The following is an 18389-nucleotide window of genomic DNA, read 5'->3' on the forward strand; positions in this document are numbered from 1 at the left end:
TCCTTTACAAGGTACTCTATTCTTTTGATTCTCTATGGCTCATATTTCCATCACTAAACATTGGCCAAACATTTTCAACAAATCGCTTTAATTTCGCCTTAGGATGATAATATTTTTATATTACGAATTCTGTATTTTTAAATAATAATTTCTTCATTTGAGATTTTTACTATTTGGAAATTGAGATAATTATTATAAACTTATGGCATTCCAAATTAATTTAAAATAGCGCATGTCACAGTTCTTTCCTGGCCACCAGTGAATGTATTTTTACTAATCCAGTTGCCCCTCGGTTATTATCACATGCATATCGTCGTTTTAGAGATAAAAGACAATGACTGGTCTAATGGTTTATCATCACAGGCCATGATGAAACTTTCATGATCTCTCTTTTAGTGTAGTTTTAATCATCCCGCCGTCAGTCGAGCGAGTGCGAACACCAGAACTGAATTCGTCTCTCGTCCACCGCGTGCCACGTCAACAGCACTCGAAAGGCTCCAAAACTGTATCCTTCACTGCGCTAATGACCGTTAATTTGGTTCCATACCGGGCCGGTTTGAGTATGTTATCGAAGAAAACGACGTAAAAACTTCTTTCGATCCATCTTGATGTGAAAGTGCTTTTGGCTGAGGCCCCAAAAAGGAATGCCTAATGGGAAAACTTTCCTCGTCGACGTGAGCTTCGGTGTGGTTGGATAGGGTCGTATATTGATAGTGATTCGGGGTCGTCATCACCGGTAAACAAAATTTCGTCCGCTCGAGTGTGCATCAATCTCCTTATAAGTTGTTTGTTTCCTACAACTGTGAACGACGGTCAGGTGAAGTTGAATGTAAACCTTTTATCCGAGGCCCCAGGCTCATTACTTATGCGGTCTTGTATTTAAATATTTATTGCTGTTTTGTAATTTATGATTCGTAAATACACTAAAGTCTTTTTTTACACGGTTTTTTTTTGCACGCTTTATTTTTACACGGCTTTTTTTACACGCCTTTCGGAATTAACACGGTACTTTTTTTGCACAAAATTCGGAAATAACACGGTTTTTTTACTTATTTACACGGATTTCGGAATTAACACGGCTTTTTTTCCTATTCACACGGATTTCAGAATTAACACGGTACTTTTTCCACGGATTCTAGAATTACCACGGTTTATTTTAACACAAATTCCAGAATTAGCACGGTTTTTTTTTTTGCACGGAATTTTTTTGCACGGCACGGGGGACCGTGTAAAAAAAAACCTTAGTGTAACTGTATATAACGTCGAGTCGTCTCCGTGCTGTCGGTCTAGTGTGAGTGTGGCGAAAAAAGGCCACATCGCGAATGGACCTGAGGGAAAAGAAACGGAAGGAAACCCCGACCTTCGCCAATGCTGGTTATCGTTGAACTCGATAGTGTTGAAGGAATCGAGGAGGAGTAGTGAGTGAGGAACTTGGTAATCACGCGGATCTGCGAGGAAAGGTCCTTGGCCGTGAACGCAATACGGCATCGTGGTTTCCGTTGTCGTCGTCCAGGTCGGCCGTGGGATAGAATCAAACGGAGCACCTTTGGTCATTGGAGGTATCGCCAGAACGGCCAGTACGGACCCAGATATAAATCGAGGAAAACCATGGACAGAGACAAGGAGAAGTCGCTGATTATGTAAGTTTGCTGTTCATGTCGTGAAGCTCATAATTGTCGCAAGGGTAATAACGTAGATGATGGTTGATTAGTCGTAAACTGTCGTATATGTGGAAACTTTGATTAATTGCTCCTATTTAGACTGATGAAAGGTTTTTACGACTTTGATTAACATTGTTTTTAGTTTTTTTTTCTGTTAGATATAAACATATCCAACATTCTAAAACATGTGTTTGTAGGGTCATGTACAAATTACATCGTGCTCCGATGGGGCAAAAAGTCAAATAAAGTGAATGCTGTTCGAATGCTGTTCAAGTATGAGACTTTCACAGTAAATAGGGTTTCATTCTAGTAGTAGACATTGGACACCTTAGCATCTGAAATTTATTCTCGACGTATTTCGCAATATCTTGGACAGATATACGATTTGTGAAGCCTATCAACATGCTTTCACTTCATATTACGTCTTTAAGGTGAAGATAAATCGAAGCCAAACCTTAAATTTTCAAGAGCACGGATCTGGAGAACCGAACACCCGTTTGAGCTGAAAATTTAATCGATTGGTCACTCGCTGGTGGCGACCAATCGATTGAGTTTTCAGCTAAAACGGATGTTTGGTTCTCCAGATCCGTGCTCTTGAAAATTTGAGGTTTGGCTTCGATTTATCTTCACCTTAAAACATACAAAATCATTCGATTTTTCTAGCGAAATATACATTTGGAAAATAGTTGTCCTTATGCCTGCCCGCTTGTGTCCATAATAGGAATGTTTACTAATTTGACGTTTCCTACCATAGTAGGAAATAGACCCTGCTTCCCAAGTTATCCGGCTCGCTGTCGACGTGCCTATTATGGATTTACCTGGAATTGCTAAACACGGACCCTATTGTGTGGTTTCGTCTACAAACCTGTTCAAATATATGTATTTATGCACCTGAGTGCAAATATTTTGTTTCAAGATAATCCCCAACAATGCAAACAAAGTTCTCCAGATTGATTTTATAGGATGTTGCTTTGAGTGTTACTTTAATTTTTTTTTTCTGTAGAGGGTCCATAACCGGCATCGACCCCCTATTATAGAAATTTTTTTTTTTTTTTTAATGTAAAAAGTGTATTTATTTGGTCGATTTGCTTAGAAATAATTATTTACATAATTGTTTAAACTTCGACTTCTAAAAAGAAACTTAATGCATCTACATCTATCCTGCCATTTGAATTCTCAATGAAGGTAATGTAATTGACTAATGTTTTCATGATCATTGTTTTATCTATCGTCGACATCCATTCAAGAGAAGGGCGTAGAAGTTCACTGCAAACAAAAGAGCGCCGGCGACCAGTTATTGCCATCAGCCTTCGTTGTAGAAGCCTCCACGCATCGAATAGAAATCGATTGTGGAAAAGTAATAAATGAACAATTATTCGACTTTTTATACAAGGGCGTAGTTAGGCCTATTATAAGGATGCTTTGAGGTGTATGCATTTTTGCATAAATGTTCGAAATACATTTCAGGCCCATAGTGCAGAGCAAATGTTCGAGTTCGAGCCATATATTATGCCACGGAAAAACCTGCAAATTGTCTTAAATCTACATAAAACATACCGTTATTTTTAGCGACATACAGTATGCAAAAACAGTTTATCCAGCCCTAGTGAAATTTAGAATTCTTGCATTTGAGACATAATGGTCAAAAAACTTCAAAAAAAAAAAATAACGCAAAAAATTATACCCACCCCTCTGGCTTACATAGTGTTAGTACTTCGTGTGACCACCTTTGGCTTCAATAACTGTTCGACATCGTCATGGCATCGACTCAATTGATCTTAGCAGTTGTTTCTGGCGTGATTTTGTCACATTCAGTTGAGTTACCAATTCCAATTGCTGGATGCTTGTTGGTTTTTGCTCCTTGACCCTAATTTTCAAAAATTACCAGAGATGCTCAATCGGTTTAAGCTCAGGAGACTGTGCTGGCCACTCCATAACCTTGATACGCTTCTCCTTGAACCACTATTGTATTAGCTTTGAGGTGTGCTTCGGAGATCTATCTTGTTACAACGTAGGGGGAGATCCCCCAGTACCGGACAGCACCCAATACCGGACAAAGTCGAAAAATTGAGAAATCATGGTCCAATCAAGATGGTGTATTAGTAGAAAAGAAAGCTCTTGTGGAGACTAATGTTTGCGTAGAATAACACATCCTTGGAATACGCATCCTTTTTTTAAAAAGAAGAAAAGGTTTGGAAATCTCAAAAAAATGACGTATCGCCATAATTATGAGCCTGTTTAGTAATTATTTTGAATATGATAAAATACTTTGGATAACGCAAGCATGATCAAACATAATCCTCATTTGATAGTATGAATTTATTTTGTACCATAATTGAACTAAATGTGGACAAATTACAATTTTGGTTAAGCACCTAATGTCCCCCAGTTTCGGACAGCTTGATTTGTTATGTGATATCTTTGTAATTATTGCATCAGTGTTTCAAAATACACTAAGGTTTTTTTTTACACGGTCCCCCGTGCCGTGCAAAAAAAACCGTGCTAATTCTGGAATTTGTGTTAAAATAAACCGTGGTAATTCTAGAATCCGTGGAAAAAGTACCGTGTTAATTCTGAAATCCGTGTGAATAGGAAAAAAAGCCGTGTTAATTCCGAAATCCGTGTAAATAAGTAAAAAAACCGTGTTATTTCCGAATTTTGTGCAAAAAAAGTACCGTGTTAATTCCGAAAGGCGTGTAAAAAAAGCCGTGTAAAAATAAAGCGTGCAAAAAAAAACCGTGTAAAAAAAGACTTTAGTGTACATTCATTTTTCATGGATTCCGTCGATCATGGTATCAAACATGCAATAAAATTAAGAAGAATGAACATTCAGAACAACATCGTAAAATGTGCCATTTTTCATCATATATGAATGAGGTTTTTGATGGACATCTTGCAAAATAAGAATAACTAAAATTGTTCTTGTAAATGTTGCAAATGCTTGGAATTAGCAATTATATACTATTCCTATTGTAAAAACATTCAATGATGTTCAAATTTTCAGAATTCGAGGCATTTCCAGATTGTGTCCGGTATTGGGTGCTACCTTTCAAGATCGATCAATTTGGTACTAAAATACATCATCAAAATGCAATGTCAAAATTCATTTTTATATATTCAAATTTATTTTTGTACACTATAAAAATAATAATATTTATCATAAATGAGTAACAGGAACACATAAACCCAATATTACTGGGGGATCTCCCCCTATATCTGCGCCCATCTTCAGCTTCTGTGCATAAGCTGGTAGTTTTCGCATCTAAATGTCCAAATAAACATCTTGGTCATGATTCCGTCAATGGACTCAAGTCTTCCCACACCGGATGTAGCCATAGATCCCTACTCCATGAATCTACCTGCCCTGCATGCTCAGTTAGTGAAAAAATCAATGTTGATAAAGTAAATCTTCACCGCCATGCTTGACTGTAGGCTGCAAATAGCATTATTTTCGTCTCGTCTGACCGAATCACATTTTTTCAGTTATCACTGGTCCATGAAATGTGATCCTGGGCCCACTTTTGTGATTATTTTTGCGAACAAACATGGCTACTCTGCCCTTAAGATCTTTCTTATGAAGAATTTTCAGAGCTGATAGCTTTGTCAATTCGGAGATTTGCCTTGAAGAACGCCACGATCGCTTAGCTGCGCGCTTTTTGTAAATCTGCACAATACTAGCGACCGTATCTTTGTGAAGCTGGACAATATCGGCAATTTAACGCTAGCTTTTGTTGGTTTTGTGATGTTGAACAATCGATAGTCGGATGCTGAATGAAATTTGTGCTTTTTTAAGGACGAAAACTTTAAGAGCACCAAATGACAGCTAAACACAATGTTTACATTCGAGATATTTGCAGAATAAGCCATTTTACGGGACGTTTCGGAATAGCTGATCGCCGCAATGGCGTCAATTGACCTGGGATTAAATCCAGCGTGATTTTTAACAACGCCTCGTCTTACCAAACGATGACATGGACAAAAAGACGAAAAAGAGATACAAAAATGTTCGTTACTGCAACATTACCTTTTTGTTACCCATATTGGACAAAAAAAAAACATTTTTGTTATTAGAAATATTTTAATATTTTTTCTCAATTTAAGTTTTTGTCTGTATGAAAAGCTACGCTAGAAATGCGCACAGTCATCAACCATCATCATCGCGAAAACTGAAGACGATGATTGAAAAGGTAAACTTTTCTCTCAGGTATCTTGTCATTTGACCAGAGTTGCCTAATATCAATCATATCAGCTGATGGCTGATGGTCTAAAACTATCAATATCACTTGCGAGCTATCAATATCACTTCGATTTGACAACCAACAGCAGTGATGCGACATCGCACTCTAGATCAAAATCACAGCAGAATGAGTGATCACGTGATCATTATCCATGCTATTAATGTTTTTCAATGACCAATACATAATTTCAATCTATCTGCGACACTGTCGAAAATATCGTATTGATAAATTGCCATTTTATCTGCTTAATTTTAAACTAAACTTAACCCATCAGTGATATCCATAGTCTATCGCCATCACTGCACTGCTGATGGAGCAGACAGCATGATGTTGATGTGATATGGAATGATCCGATTTGTATCGCAGTCGGCATGTACAAATCAGCAAATTTTAAGCATTGATAGTGACATTGAGCAACTCTGCATTTGACTAGCTTCGTAAATTGGCCCATAAGTACATACTAAATGTCTGTAGAGCACACTTAAATCGTAATATCCGTTTGGGGGTTGGATAAACTTTTTTGTGTAATTTTTTACCACATTTTCATAACATAAGAACTCAAGACAATATATCAACACCGTAATTTCAATGACAATATGATAAATAAATGTAAAACGATGTATCATGGAAGAACATTCATTAAATTAAACAGATTTTCACAAAAAAAAAAAATTAAAAATTTTAAGGTAAGTATTTAAAAGAAATGAATTCTAGTGCGTGGTTTTTCAACACATTGGGACTGTCCATTAATTACGTAACATATATTTTTTGAAGTTTTCAACCCCTTTTCTCCCATTTTTGGTATTATTTTTTGTATGAAAGTTAAAAATAAATTGGTCTTTGGTCATCTGGTTTTGACGATATTTCGATGTTCCTTGGGGGACCGACATTTTACATAAAAATCTTCATTGATCCTCTCCAGATCGAGATGACCAATTATAAAAATCAACAAAGATTCTAAATATAGATTTTCTTTGAGGACTTGTGAAATAATGGTGTAAAAATATTCAAAAACAAAAAAGTTTTCGTGATTTGATTTTTTTACAGTAGCGTTCAGTAATTACTCCAAAATTTCTATAGGTACATATCCTACAAAGAATTTTTTGAAGGCATCCTACAAGAAATTCACCCATAGTTGCTCTAGATTTGAGAACCAACACCAGCTACTCGAGTAATCTAGATAGATCACTCAAAGTCCCTCAAAGATTCATTCTATTTTTTTTTCCAAGGATTGATTTAGAAACTCCTCCAAAGTAACAGTAACTTGTTCAGAAACTCTTTCTTGGGTTCCCATAAGCAGACTTTGTGGGCTTCGTAGCCGTGCGGTTAGTGTCACCAGGCATTTAGCCGCATCGTGCTAGGGAGTGTGGGTTCGATTCCCGCTTCAGGCCGAAAAACTTTTCTTGAGGAATGTTTTCCGACTGTGCCACTGGGCGTTGTATGCTAGTGCGTTGTCTAGTGTGGTGCTTCCTTCAAAGGACAAAATGCCCACTGGAAGCATTAAGGGGGCAGGATCCGTCATTGATTTCGGAATTTTCAAAAGCAGTTTTTTCGTTCAAAATCAAGAAAATTTACATGAAAATGTGTTCACTGCATTTTATTCTCCAACCGAAACATAGTGAACACATTTTCATCGAATAATTTTTAGATTTGGACAGAAAAACTGCTTTTGAAGTTTCGATGATGACGATGATTACGATGACGGAGCGTTGAACGTTAAAGTGTCGGTGTCTTTTTAAAAAGACTTTCAGAAAGTCAGGCGGAGTTTCATTCGGAGATTTATACATGCATTTTCACAAAAACTTTAAACTTTGTTAACAACTTGTTGAAGAGACAGAAACAATTTTCAAAATGAACACTTTTAAAAAATCCCTGGCGATGTTTCCTGAAAATCACAGTTTGGAAAAATACTTAAAGTTATTTCTAGTTAAGATCCAGGTTGATTTCTTCAAAGATTTTCTGTATGAGAATTACAATGCAAACAAAAAACAAATAATTCCCAAAATTTCTATATGTTTGTTTTTTCTTTGAAAAGCGCTTTGACAAATTCGTTAGTTGTCTTACGAGGAATCTCACAGCAGATTGCTGGATTGGAGTTTTTTTTTGAGAAATCTCTAATTATCTCTGTGGGAATATATTGATAAGTTACATGTTGCACTTAATCACAGTTTTGATTGAAAAAATTTCAGAGTAAATTCATGGAGTTGGTCAAAGAAAAAAAAAAAAGATGTTTTTATAGGCAGAAATGTTATTTTTTCTCAAAATGAATTATTAGATGAACACTTTGAGAATCCTTAAACAATCTTACGATGTTTCTAATAATTGAAAACATTATTGGATAGAGATTCATGATGTAATTTCCTTGCGTGTTCGAAAATAATTTATCTTGAAATCTTAGATAAATTTTTGGTAGAGTCATCAGATAAATTCCTGGTGAAATATTTCCCATAGGAATTCATAAAAAATTTAAATGAAAAGCCCGCGGGTTCGATTGGGACTATCTGGAGAAAAACTGACATAAATCTCGGAGTAATTTCTGGAAAAAATCTCAAGAAATAAACATTTGGGGGAATATCTGGAATAACTCTTTTTCACATTGCTTGACGGCTTACAGCCTATCCGTTTTGAATGGATTTATTTTATGTTAGTAACAGGTTTGCCTACAAGATCCTTGGCAGGATACTTGGAAAAGTTATAACAATAACTTTTGGCAGATTTATGGCACACCGGTTTCATTCGCCCTAAAAACTGTTATGTTGCAAAATTTTATTAATGAAGAAAGTAGACCATGTCATAGTCATTGATCCTAAGCGAAAAATAGATTGGAATTAGTCCAACATACCATAACAAAGGCTAGTGTCCGGCATTCAAAGCGTTCGGCAATTGGAAATGCCGTTATGTTATTTGGGTTCCGGGTTATTTGGGCGAATGCCGTTTGGCCGAAGGGGTCATTTGGCAGAATGCCTATTCTGCCCATAACTGCATATTTGTAACATTCGACAAAAGTAGGCATGGAGTAAATTGAATGCAAAGCGTGCATTTTATGGCAGTATGGGAGGAAACTGAAATTTCTAAAAATTACCAGGAACTCAAAAGTGCTTATTTGAGGCTGAAATTGTGTACAACTTATATCGCATACTAGGTGAATAGTTAGAAAATAATTCTGATAGAAATATCATTTCTATTACATTGCGAGACTCATTTATATTCTCAATGTGACTGTTATGCAATTATAATCACCAATGTGACAAAACAACTTGGTATTTTTTTCGATTTTTGTAGAACAATCTCACAGATTTCAGTAAGTTGATCGAAAGTATTTATCATTTGATGACTCTCCACGGTAATAACTCAAAATCGACAAAAATGTCGAATGTGACTGTTATGCAGTTATGGGCAGTATTGGTCCAAAATGAAAACAATAGTCAAATACAGTTGTAATGAATATCGAAGCTAAATTTCAAAGTGCTTATTCAGCTTATTCTTAAAGAAGGGTAATCATCATTGATATACGAATAATTGGATTTTTAGTGTTAGTTCAACAAACTGCTGAAAGAAGAACATCCTAAATGTAAGCAATTAATCACTTCTTTGCTAGTGGTAATAGGGGAAAAGCACTAATTTTTGACCTACAAGAATTCTGTGCCAATTTTTGGATTCCCATACGAAGAAGGCAAATTCTGCACAGTTTGAACGATCACTAATATGATACTTTTATTCGTTTACGATATAATATTAAAAATATACATTTTTTAACGTTCAAATTTCTACACTTTTTATATTAAATTTATGGGAGGGATTATTAGAGTATGTTTAAAACTTCAAATTAAACTTTAACACTTCAATTTTTGCAAAAAAAAAAAAAAAAAATCACTAGTAAGGCGAGCAAATACCTTTAAACACTAATATGTGTTGCTTGCTTGCTTTTTTGCAAAAAAGTGAAGTGTTAAAGTTCAATTTGAAGTTTTTTTTATTCAAATTACGGTGTCTGGCTAGTTGGCCGAATGCCGTTTGGCCGAATTATGCACAAAATGTATTAAATGCTGATGTGTAAGATTCTTGGGTGTGGCGCAATAATAATAATTGATCAGCTAGACAGGTTGTTTCATCTCTGGTAACCAAAAGGGTGTGCTAGGCTTCCAGTTTGTTTAATGATTTCATCACAAGTTTTTCCTTCTTTTAAACATAGGCTATTACACAACGTAACAAAAATGACATTTTTGCGTGTCTCAAGGATCAAATTATGTGTCTCTAGTAGATTTGGGGTTGCTGAATCTGGTGCCATTCTCAGAAATGTTCCAGCACGTCACAATTTTTAGCTACAGGTCGCCGAAGTTGTATAAAACACTGGTTTTATTAATGTTTACATGAAATTTAAGGTACAATTTATCATACTTTTTTGTGATCTAATCCACCAAACATGCAAAATAGAACTTGAACTTTCATTTCAGACATAATTTGATTTAAATTGCGCGATTAAATTTCGAATAAACCGATTTTTTCAACATGCTTGCAGTCTCCATACAAAATTCGTTTCTTCTATATGGCAAAATACAACAATTCTCTTAACCATCAAAAAATAACTTTTCCGTATCGAAAGTAATACAAACTTTGATGATAAGTATTGTTATACACATAAAGTTTGAATTCTGTGGCAAATTAAGCCAATATATTACCTTACAAGCTGGCAAACTTGCATGCAAGTTAGCTGAAATAGTCATTTTTTTGCATTTTCAACAGTCAATATCTCAAAAACTAGACGTGCTATGATATTTTTGAAAACGGCAATGGATTCAGCAACCCTTAATTAAGTGAATAGCGGTATTTTGGTGCTGGAGACAAAAACGTGTTCCGCAGTGTTATCGTTGAATGGTCACTAATATGATATTTTTATTAGTTTGACGAAAAGTTCCAACTGTCTGACATAGGAATCGAACACACGCTTTGTGGCATTCCCAATACGCCTAAATGACTGACGTCACTAACCGCACATCCACGAAGCCCCCACATTTTACATACAGTATTGAGATTTGTATCACGAGTAATATTCCATTTTTCTAAGTCAGATGATCAAAGTTATCATTGTGCAAGATAGAAACAAGGTCAATATACTTTTTTCATAAAACTCACCTCAGCATACAATACAAAAAATGTTCATCAGAATGTGACCCAAATTTCAATAGTGGTGGACAACTTGCAGGCAGTTCGCTGTACGTGAAAAGTCTGTCATCGACAAAATTGCACGAAGGTGTGCCCATGTGCACTAGAAAACTTTCGCCGTCGCAACAGTTCCGCGTGTGCGTCCTGGCGGGAAGTTCCAACGTCATAGGCATTCTCCTCAGCGGCGCGTGAAAGCAAAAGTTTACGAGTTCATTTGTTTTTAAACCACTCGTGCGAGTTACGTTTGGTTTTGCAAACTGTTGAAGCACGCGAATAGTTCCCGGGAAATTGTTGGTGGGACCTTCGTGCAATTATGGGAATGTTTACTCTAATTGCATGCAGCCGTTGTTGTTTTCAAATGTGTTCACGTACATGATTTCATACACTCAAGTATATGCTGACCACATAAATGGAACTGAAATGGGTTACTGGAAACTATATCGGTAGTTGCGATTAGTTAGACACCTTTAGACAGTCTAGGCGCGAAGCTGAACTGTTATTATTAGTCGGAAATTCTCCTTTATGGGAAATTGCGAGTGATTGCATGTCAGGACGATGAATTCTTCGTAATGCATTATGTCATGTAATCATCAATGTAAACTTGCACTGACTGGTTCATTAGAAGAGTTAATTCAATGGAAAAACATTCGTGTGTACCCAACTGATGGCGTCAGGGTCGGATTTCGATTTCGGGGGGCCTGGGTCAGATCTCAGGAGGCTCTAAATACTAAATTCAACGTATTTTGTCATGACAAAAATTGACGTATAGCACAAAATATTTGAATAGTATTTTCGTTTCAAATAAGCAGAGACGTGTACCTTTTACATTCTTCATATTGCTCTCAATCAAACTAAAAGATCAAATGTAATATTTGATATTATAACATAAGATACATTATTCATATGAGAACAAGAATGCAATTCTTATATATCTGGAATTGAGCTTGAATAATGATGATTCAGACGAGGGTAACGCTATTTTTTCTCTAAGTAACCTGTTTTCCCAGACAGGCAATTGACCCTTTGACCTCCCCCCCTTAAATTCGGACCATGCATGGCGTGGATAACTTTCTCTTGAATATTCAATCGACTCTGACCATTTCCTCGACTTAATATCATGGAAATTAAAATTTGTTTATTTTCCAAACCGCAACTCTAAAACACCAAACAGCATAGTTGCCGGGCTCTTTTCCATCACGACGAAGCATAAACTTTGACTTCACGCAACATCACAATGTAGTCAAACTGTTGAGTAAAGAATCTCAATAAAACTGAAGTAAAAGTAATGGAAAACTGTCACTGGAATCGCACTGATTCCCATCGTCCAAGTTTGAATCGGAACTGTTCCTATCATGTCCTTTAGGGTAGCGACCGACCAGCATCAGAGAATCATGAAATTACGATGGGAGTTTTTAGTCAACTTTTTGCCCCCCACAGCATTCTCGTGTAGCAACCGGAATTGCCGCGCAGTGGCGCATGGACGGACAAAAATTATGTTCTCAAAATCACTTGTTCAAATTTGGCTTCTGTACCATTCAGTGACAATTTCTCGAAATTTGAGAATGATCAGATTTCGATTTTTTAGCAGAATCTTAAGCGTGAAAACGTCAGCAAAATTGGACTGCTTCATATTCATCTATCTATCAGCTGTATTTCAACGATATGCTAAGAAATTTGAACTAAATAGGCTTAATTTAAAAAAAAATGGGTTGAAGGAAGTTAATAAATAAAAATTTTCTAACGATCGGCACGCATTTGTGGTTTTGTTCGACCTTTGCATGAAGGCGCGCCACTGTACGTCCTTGTCTTCGCCGTCATGTTCACTATCGTCACCACGCGGAAGTCCGACTGCTGGAACCAAATCCCACACCATCTCACCGCATCGCAAAAGTTAACGACAAAGCGAAGCAACAATTTCACAATTAAAGTTTTTCCTCCATACTTTGGGCCACAGTTGTCCACATAGTCACTGTACGAAATGAACGGTGGATGCCCGTTTCCGCCTTATCCGAAATGTGGATCTAATGAGTAAATGAAAGTGACACGAACCGAAAGAATGGAACGACAGCTTCCGGCCATGGCTATGGTGATCTTTTGGCCCGCGGTCCATTGTCGTTCCGTGTTGGCATAATCTATGTCGGGTTGATGGAGGTTGGCGTAAGACAGAGCTAGGGTCATGGGAGATGGAGTAAGGTAACGGTTCCAATTGGCTATCCCGTTTGTTTTGAGATTTAATTTGGGTGTTAATAAACTTTGTTCACTTATGCTAGTGAATCTGATTTTGCATGGCTTCAGTGGACAGAACTTTTTATTTGATTTCGTAGTTCATTGTTTCGGTAAAGAATTGCCTGACCCAGTCAGGGATTGATTTAGAATTGGTGAGCTCGTTTTATGTTATTTTCTAAAATAAATAATACCAATACACATTTATACCTAGACAATGATATCGTTCAACAGATTTTGTGGTTTATACATAATGATTTGTCCCTACTCATACTCTAACTCAAGGTTTCCAATACACATAAAATACAACATAAATCTGTTTGGCAATTTTGTGCCTTATCTGAAATAAGGATACACGTGTTTTCGGCAGGCTTGATAATGCTCCTCAACATCATTAGAGTTCGGTGAACAACTCTAGAGCAACGTGCTGCCTTCGCTTCTTTGCGAGGGAGCGAAAAAATGCTAAGCAGAGAGGCAACGAAAAATGAGCGAGGAAGATGCAGCACAAACCACAACAGAGTAAAATTCCATCAAAAAAGGATGCTCTCACAACTCCCCGAGGACTGTTTGTTCGGGCGGCAGACTCAAGAGTTCTTTTGAAGTGTGAGTTAAGGTGAGCATCGCAACAATAGAGAGAGAGAGTACCTGAAAAAATCCTCGCGTTTTCTTGCACACTCACTCGAATCGCTTGAGCATCTGTGTTAAAAATCTTGAGTTCAGTTTTTTCTCCTCAGAAAAACGGCAAAATCGCCTCCTCTTTGCCTCGCAGAGGAGTTTCTAGCAAGCTTGGTTTTCGGATTTTTTGATTAGGGTGACCATTTCCAAAACAGAGTGACCAAAAAAATCGCGACTTTGCAAAATTTTCATTAAAAAAAAAAATCATAACTTTTGAACCGCTTGACCGGTTTTCAATTTTCTTGGACGAAATGAAATGGCTTTTTGGAAAACTATAAAATATCACGAAAACTGTTTTTTACTTGAAAATAAAAATCAAAAATTTTCGTTTTTTCGTGTTTTGAAGGCCTTGGGACTTATTTGTTTATTTACAGTGAGACAAATATATGATAAAAATAAAAGATATCGAATATGAGTTACAATTGTTTTTATTTGATTTATATGATGTGGGCTTCGTAGCCGTGCGATTAGTGTCACCAGGCATTTAGTCGCATCGTGCTAGGGAGTGTGGGTTTGATTCCCGCCTCAGGCCGGTAAACTTTTCGTGAGGACTGTTTTCCGACTGTGCCACTGGGCGTTGCATGCTAGTCCGTTGTCTAGTGTGGTGCTTCCTTCAAAGGGCATAAATGCCCACTGGAACCATTAACGTGTCAGTGTCTTTTTTATTTACTGATCGTTCCTGCCTATTTTTACCTTCTTCTAGTTATTTCTGAATTTCCTAAAACTCCAGTTGATTGATGAATACAAACCGATATTAGCTGTGTTTCATCAACGTTCACTTGAATTTAAATAATCTATCATTGTGGGATACCTGATTTTTAAATTTCAAAAAATATATCTCAAAAACTAAAGAACATACATCGCTGAAAATTTGAGGTATACGTAAAATTTTCTGAAGTTTCTAGAAAAAAATAGCACAGTTATACCCTCTTTGGTCCCAGATCCAAAAAAAAAACCAAGGAACTAAAAAAGCTTAAAAAACTAGAAAGTTTATTATATTTTTTCAGGTAAAAAAAGATTTTTTTCTGAGTTTTATATTTTTTTCTGAAAAGTTGAAATCTTAAGCTTTCATTTTATAAAAAAAAAGATTGAAAACGGTTGAACTGTTCAAAAGTTCAAAAGTTTCATTATAATTTAAAAAAAAAATAAAAAATCTGCATAGTCGCTATTTTTTTGGTTTTTGGAATTAAGTACCAAATTTTCACGGAATTCGGTGACCCACTAGATCGGTTTTTCATGAAATATATCAGCCAATTTTTATACTTTTCTTTTTTTATTGAACTTAACTTGTTATTTCTACCAAATTTAGTAATTGCGGAAACAATAACAACAGAACATATTTGCATTTTCGTTAATAATTGAAAGTTTACGTGCTACTTTGAAATTAATAACTTACAAATGATATATTTTGAACGTGTTTTATTCATTCTCATACTTTTAGTGAGGAATTTTCAGTTAACGTTGAGCGCGATGTGGCATACCATTGAATGTACGTTTCCCCCCTCAGAATTAGGGATGATAAAAAATACAAAAAAAAAAAATCAATAATTACTCTATCGTGAAGAAAAATCTTCTCAATAATAATATAATCTTCAGCGTGGTGGTTTTAATAACCTTTCACATGTAGCTCGATTTGTTGCCGCAAGAATCAGCTTGTTGTTGTTGTGTGCGATAAGCAAAGTTTTTCGACATATCCGGTTCACAAAACACAATCCAAGTCCGGCAAAATTAATTGAAATCAGTAAGTCACAATTATTGAAGGAATTTCTTAGACAATATATTGCAGGGTTTTTTTGTGAATACTAAGGCTTAATTCATAACAGATATTTTCAAGGAATTTCAACCTGGTTCTTCAAATGTCTGACAGAAACTTACCAGGCATCGACCTATTATTAATTCCAGCACCGAAATCGACCTATTATTAATTCTAGCAATCGATTATTTCTTTGTTCTAGTTTTTGTAGTAATTCTGCATGAAAAAAATATTTAATTTTAAACCACATTTTTAAAGAAATCTTATTATGTTTTGAAATCTTAAGAAACAAGAAACTAAAATTATATAAAATTTCTCTAGGAATATCGAACGGTTGCTTCAGAAATCTTTCGTATATTGATCACAAGTCTGTCGATAATTAGTCAAATGAATTCCTTCTAGAGTTACACCATTCATCTATGCCTTTTTTATTCACAAATTGATTCCGAATGATTTTAACCTTTCGAAAATTCAATGTTTTCCCTCGCAATGTCTATAAAAAATTATTTAACTTCGACTTTAACTCGGTATAATACGAGATGATTCGTTGAAATTTTTATTAGAGATTTCTATATGGATCCCCTTAATACTGTTCCTGAAAGTTTTATTAGAAATACATTTGCAAAGTTCGTCGAATGTTCTCCAAAAGTATTTGAAAAAAAAACATCACAAATTGCATCAGAAATTCATTTATGTTTTCATCTGGAAATTATGTTTTGAATCGGATTATACAAGGAATATCAACAAAAAGTTGTTTTGAAATGTCTCCTGAAATTTTTGTTTTTCGAATCTTCATGAGGAAATTTGTTGAAAAATCTAAAGAATTCAAATGCTTGCGAAACAAGCACAGCAATAAAGAAATCTGTGGAATAATATTTAGCGAAATAACTGGGAAGGTCCATGTTCTGCTAGAATTCCAACATGATTTGTTTAAGACATTCATACAAAAAATTGTAATAATCTTCCTTAAAAATGTTGCTGGGCAAATTATTGAGCAATTTTCGACAGAATTCAGATTCTGGGATTACATTCCCGTGCAATTTTAGAGCGGAATTCCTGGAGGCTTTCTGGTAGAATTCGTGAGAATTCAGCATTCAAAGGAAAAAAAAAACTGCTAGATTTCTAGGAGAAATTCTTAAATAGATTTTATTGAAAGACACTTCTGGCAATGTTCTTTAGAAAATACTGAAAAACATTGAACTTCTATTAGAACTCCTGTGACTTCTACGTTGAAAATCCTAAAAACTCCTACCGCAATAATTAAGAATAGTTCCACCATAAGCTTGTTTGGATTTTCCGCAAAAAGGAAGCATCTGTTCCTGTTTCAATCTATTCGATATAGTATCAGGAATCTTCGGAGTTCCTGCAGAAAATTCACTAAGATGTTAAATTCGAATATTTTTACGTCCGTATGAACGCCAATTTCATGAAGAAGTTCCATAAATTCTACGGTGAATAATTGAACTACACCTATACCTTGCAGGAACTATTGGAGCATGCATTTGAAAAATCTTATTGATTTTTGGATGAATAATTGAATTTTCCGCAAGAATTTTGTATATTTTTCGAGCTCAATTTCAGCAGAAATTCCTCGCCGAATCATCCTATAAATTTCTCTAGAAGTTTTTCAGAAACTTCATGCTGTATGTGTTACTCTAGAAATCAACCAAAAATTAGAAAAACTCCGAACAATATATATCGAGTGTTTTGTACAACAATTAGTGAAGGAATCGTTCAAGAATCTTTTGAGTTATTCTTGGAGGAGTTTTTGAAGTAAAAATGGAGGCTGGATGAATTGACGGGATAGGTGGTCTAATGGCTACCGCTTCTGCTTCATAAGCAGAAGGTCGTGGGTTCAATCCCAGGCCCGTCCCTTTCCTCATACTTTGTAGTTGTATGTTTCACTTGCTTCTGTCTTACACTCCTAATACATCACAGTTGATCTATCACAGTTCATAGCATTTGCTAGAACCTGAGACGTACAAAAAAGAAAACTGTTTCCCTACGCTGACATTCTTCCATCATTATAGCACGCCTTTCCTTACGCCTGATACATAGGTTGTCTGCTAACCAAACAGCAAGCCTCTCTGCCATAAATATATCACCCCTTTACCACCTTCCCACCAGAGTGTCGTGTTTCTCATGTATACCTGAATGAGCTAGTGTGCTATGCGACATTTCATATCGCAGCTCACGGAATATGTGAGACACGAGATGCGGATACGTACAAAATATATCTTAGTGAGCGAGTCTCATGAAACATCTCGTGAGGCTCGTCACATACGCTTACTAGGTAGTTATGTTTGCCTAGTACCTACAATAAACCCCACGGGAGCATATGACTTCGTTCTAAGCTTATGCTTCTTAGGTGGCCAATACAAGTTTTTCAATTCAAATGCCAGAGCCTCATCCGTGTTGAACCCCGTCAGCCCTTCAAACTGGTTACGGGCAGTTTTCATAGTTGAATCTATTTTTCTTGCTTCTGAAACTATCGCCTGCGAGGCTCAAATACACTGTTACATTGAGATTTTCTCATGAGACGGCGCATGAGCCAGTGCAGATGTGATCGTTTGAGCTACACTGAAACAAGCGTTAAAGTAATGAGAACCATGAACAAGTTTTTAAATTTACTATTCCAACCAAGATTGAGCTGTAATGAACGCTTTTTATTTGCGTTTT

At 36.0% G+C, this 18389-nt stretch overlaps 1 protein-coding gene across 5 annotated transcripts in view; it reads left to right on the forward strand.

Moving 5' to 3' along the window:
* The first annotated feature begins 294 nt into the window (after positions 1-294).
* LOC5569442 (zinc transporter 2) overlaps positions 295-18389 on the forward strand; it is a 132518-nt gene continuing 114423 nt past the window's right edge. Inside the window, exons 1-2 of one of the 5 annotated variants that reach the window (XM_021846709.1) lie at positions 295-829; positions 1291-1640. In XM_021846709.1, coding sequence (XP_021702401.1) covers positions 1609-1640 — 32 coding nt within the window. In that variant the 5' untranslated portion in view covers positions 295-829; positions 1291-1608. The remainder of the gene's footprint in view (positions 830-1290; positions 1641-18389) is intronic. The other 4 variants (XM_021846710.1, XM_021846711.1, XM_021846712.1 and 1 more) reach the window with 4 other exon arrangements.

Source organism: Aedes aegypti, chromosome 2 (assembly GCF_002204515.2).
Source record: "Aedes aegypti strain LVP_AGWG chromosome 2, AaegL5.0 Primary Assembly, whole genome shotgun sequence".
NCBI classification, from domain to species: domain Eukaryota; kingdom Metazoa; phylum Arthropoda; class Insecta; order Diptera; family Culicidae; genus Aedes; species Aedes aegypti.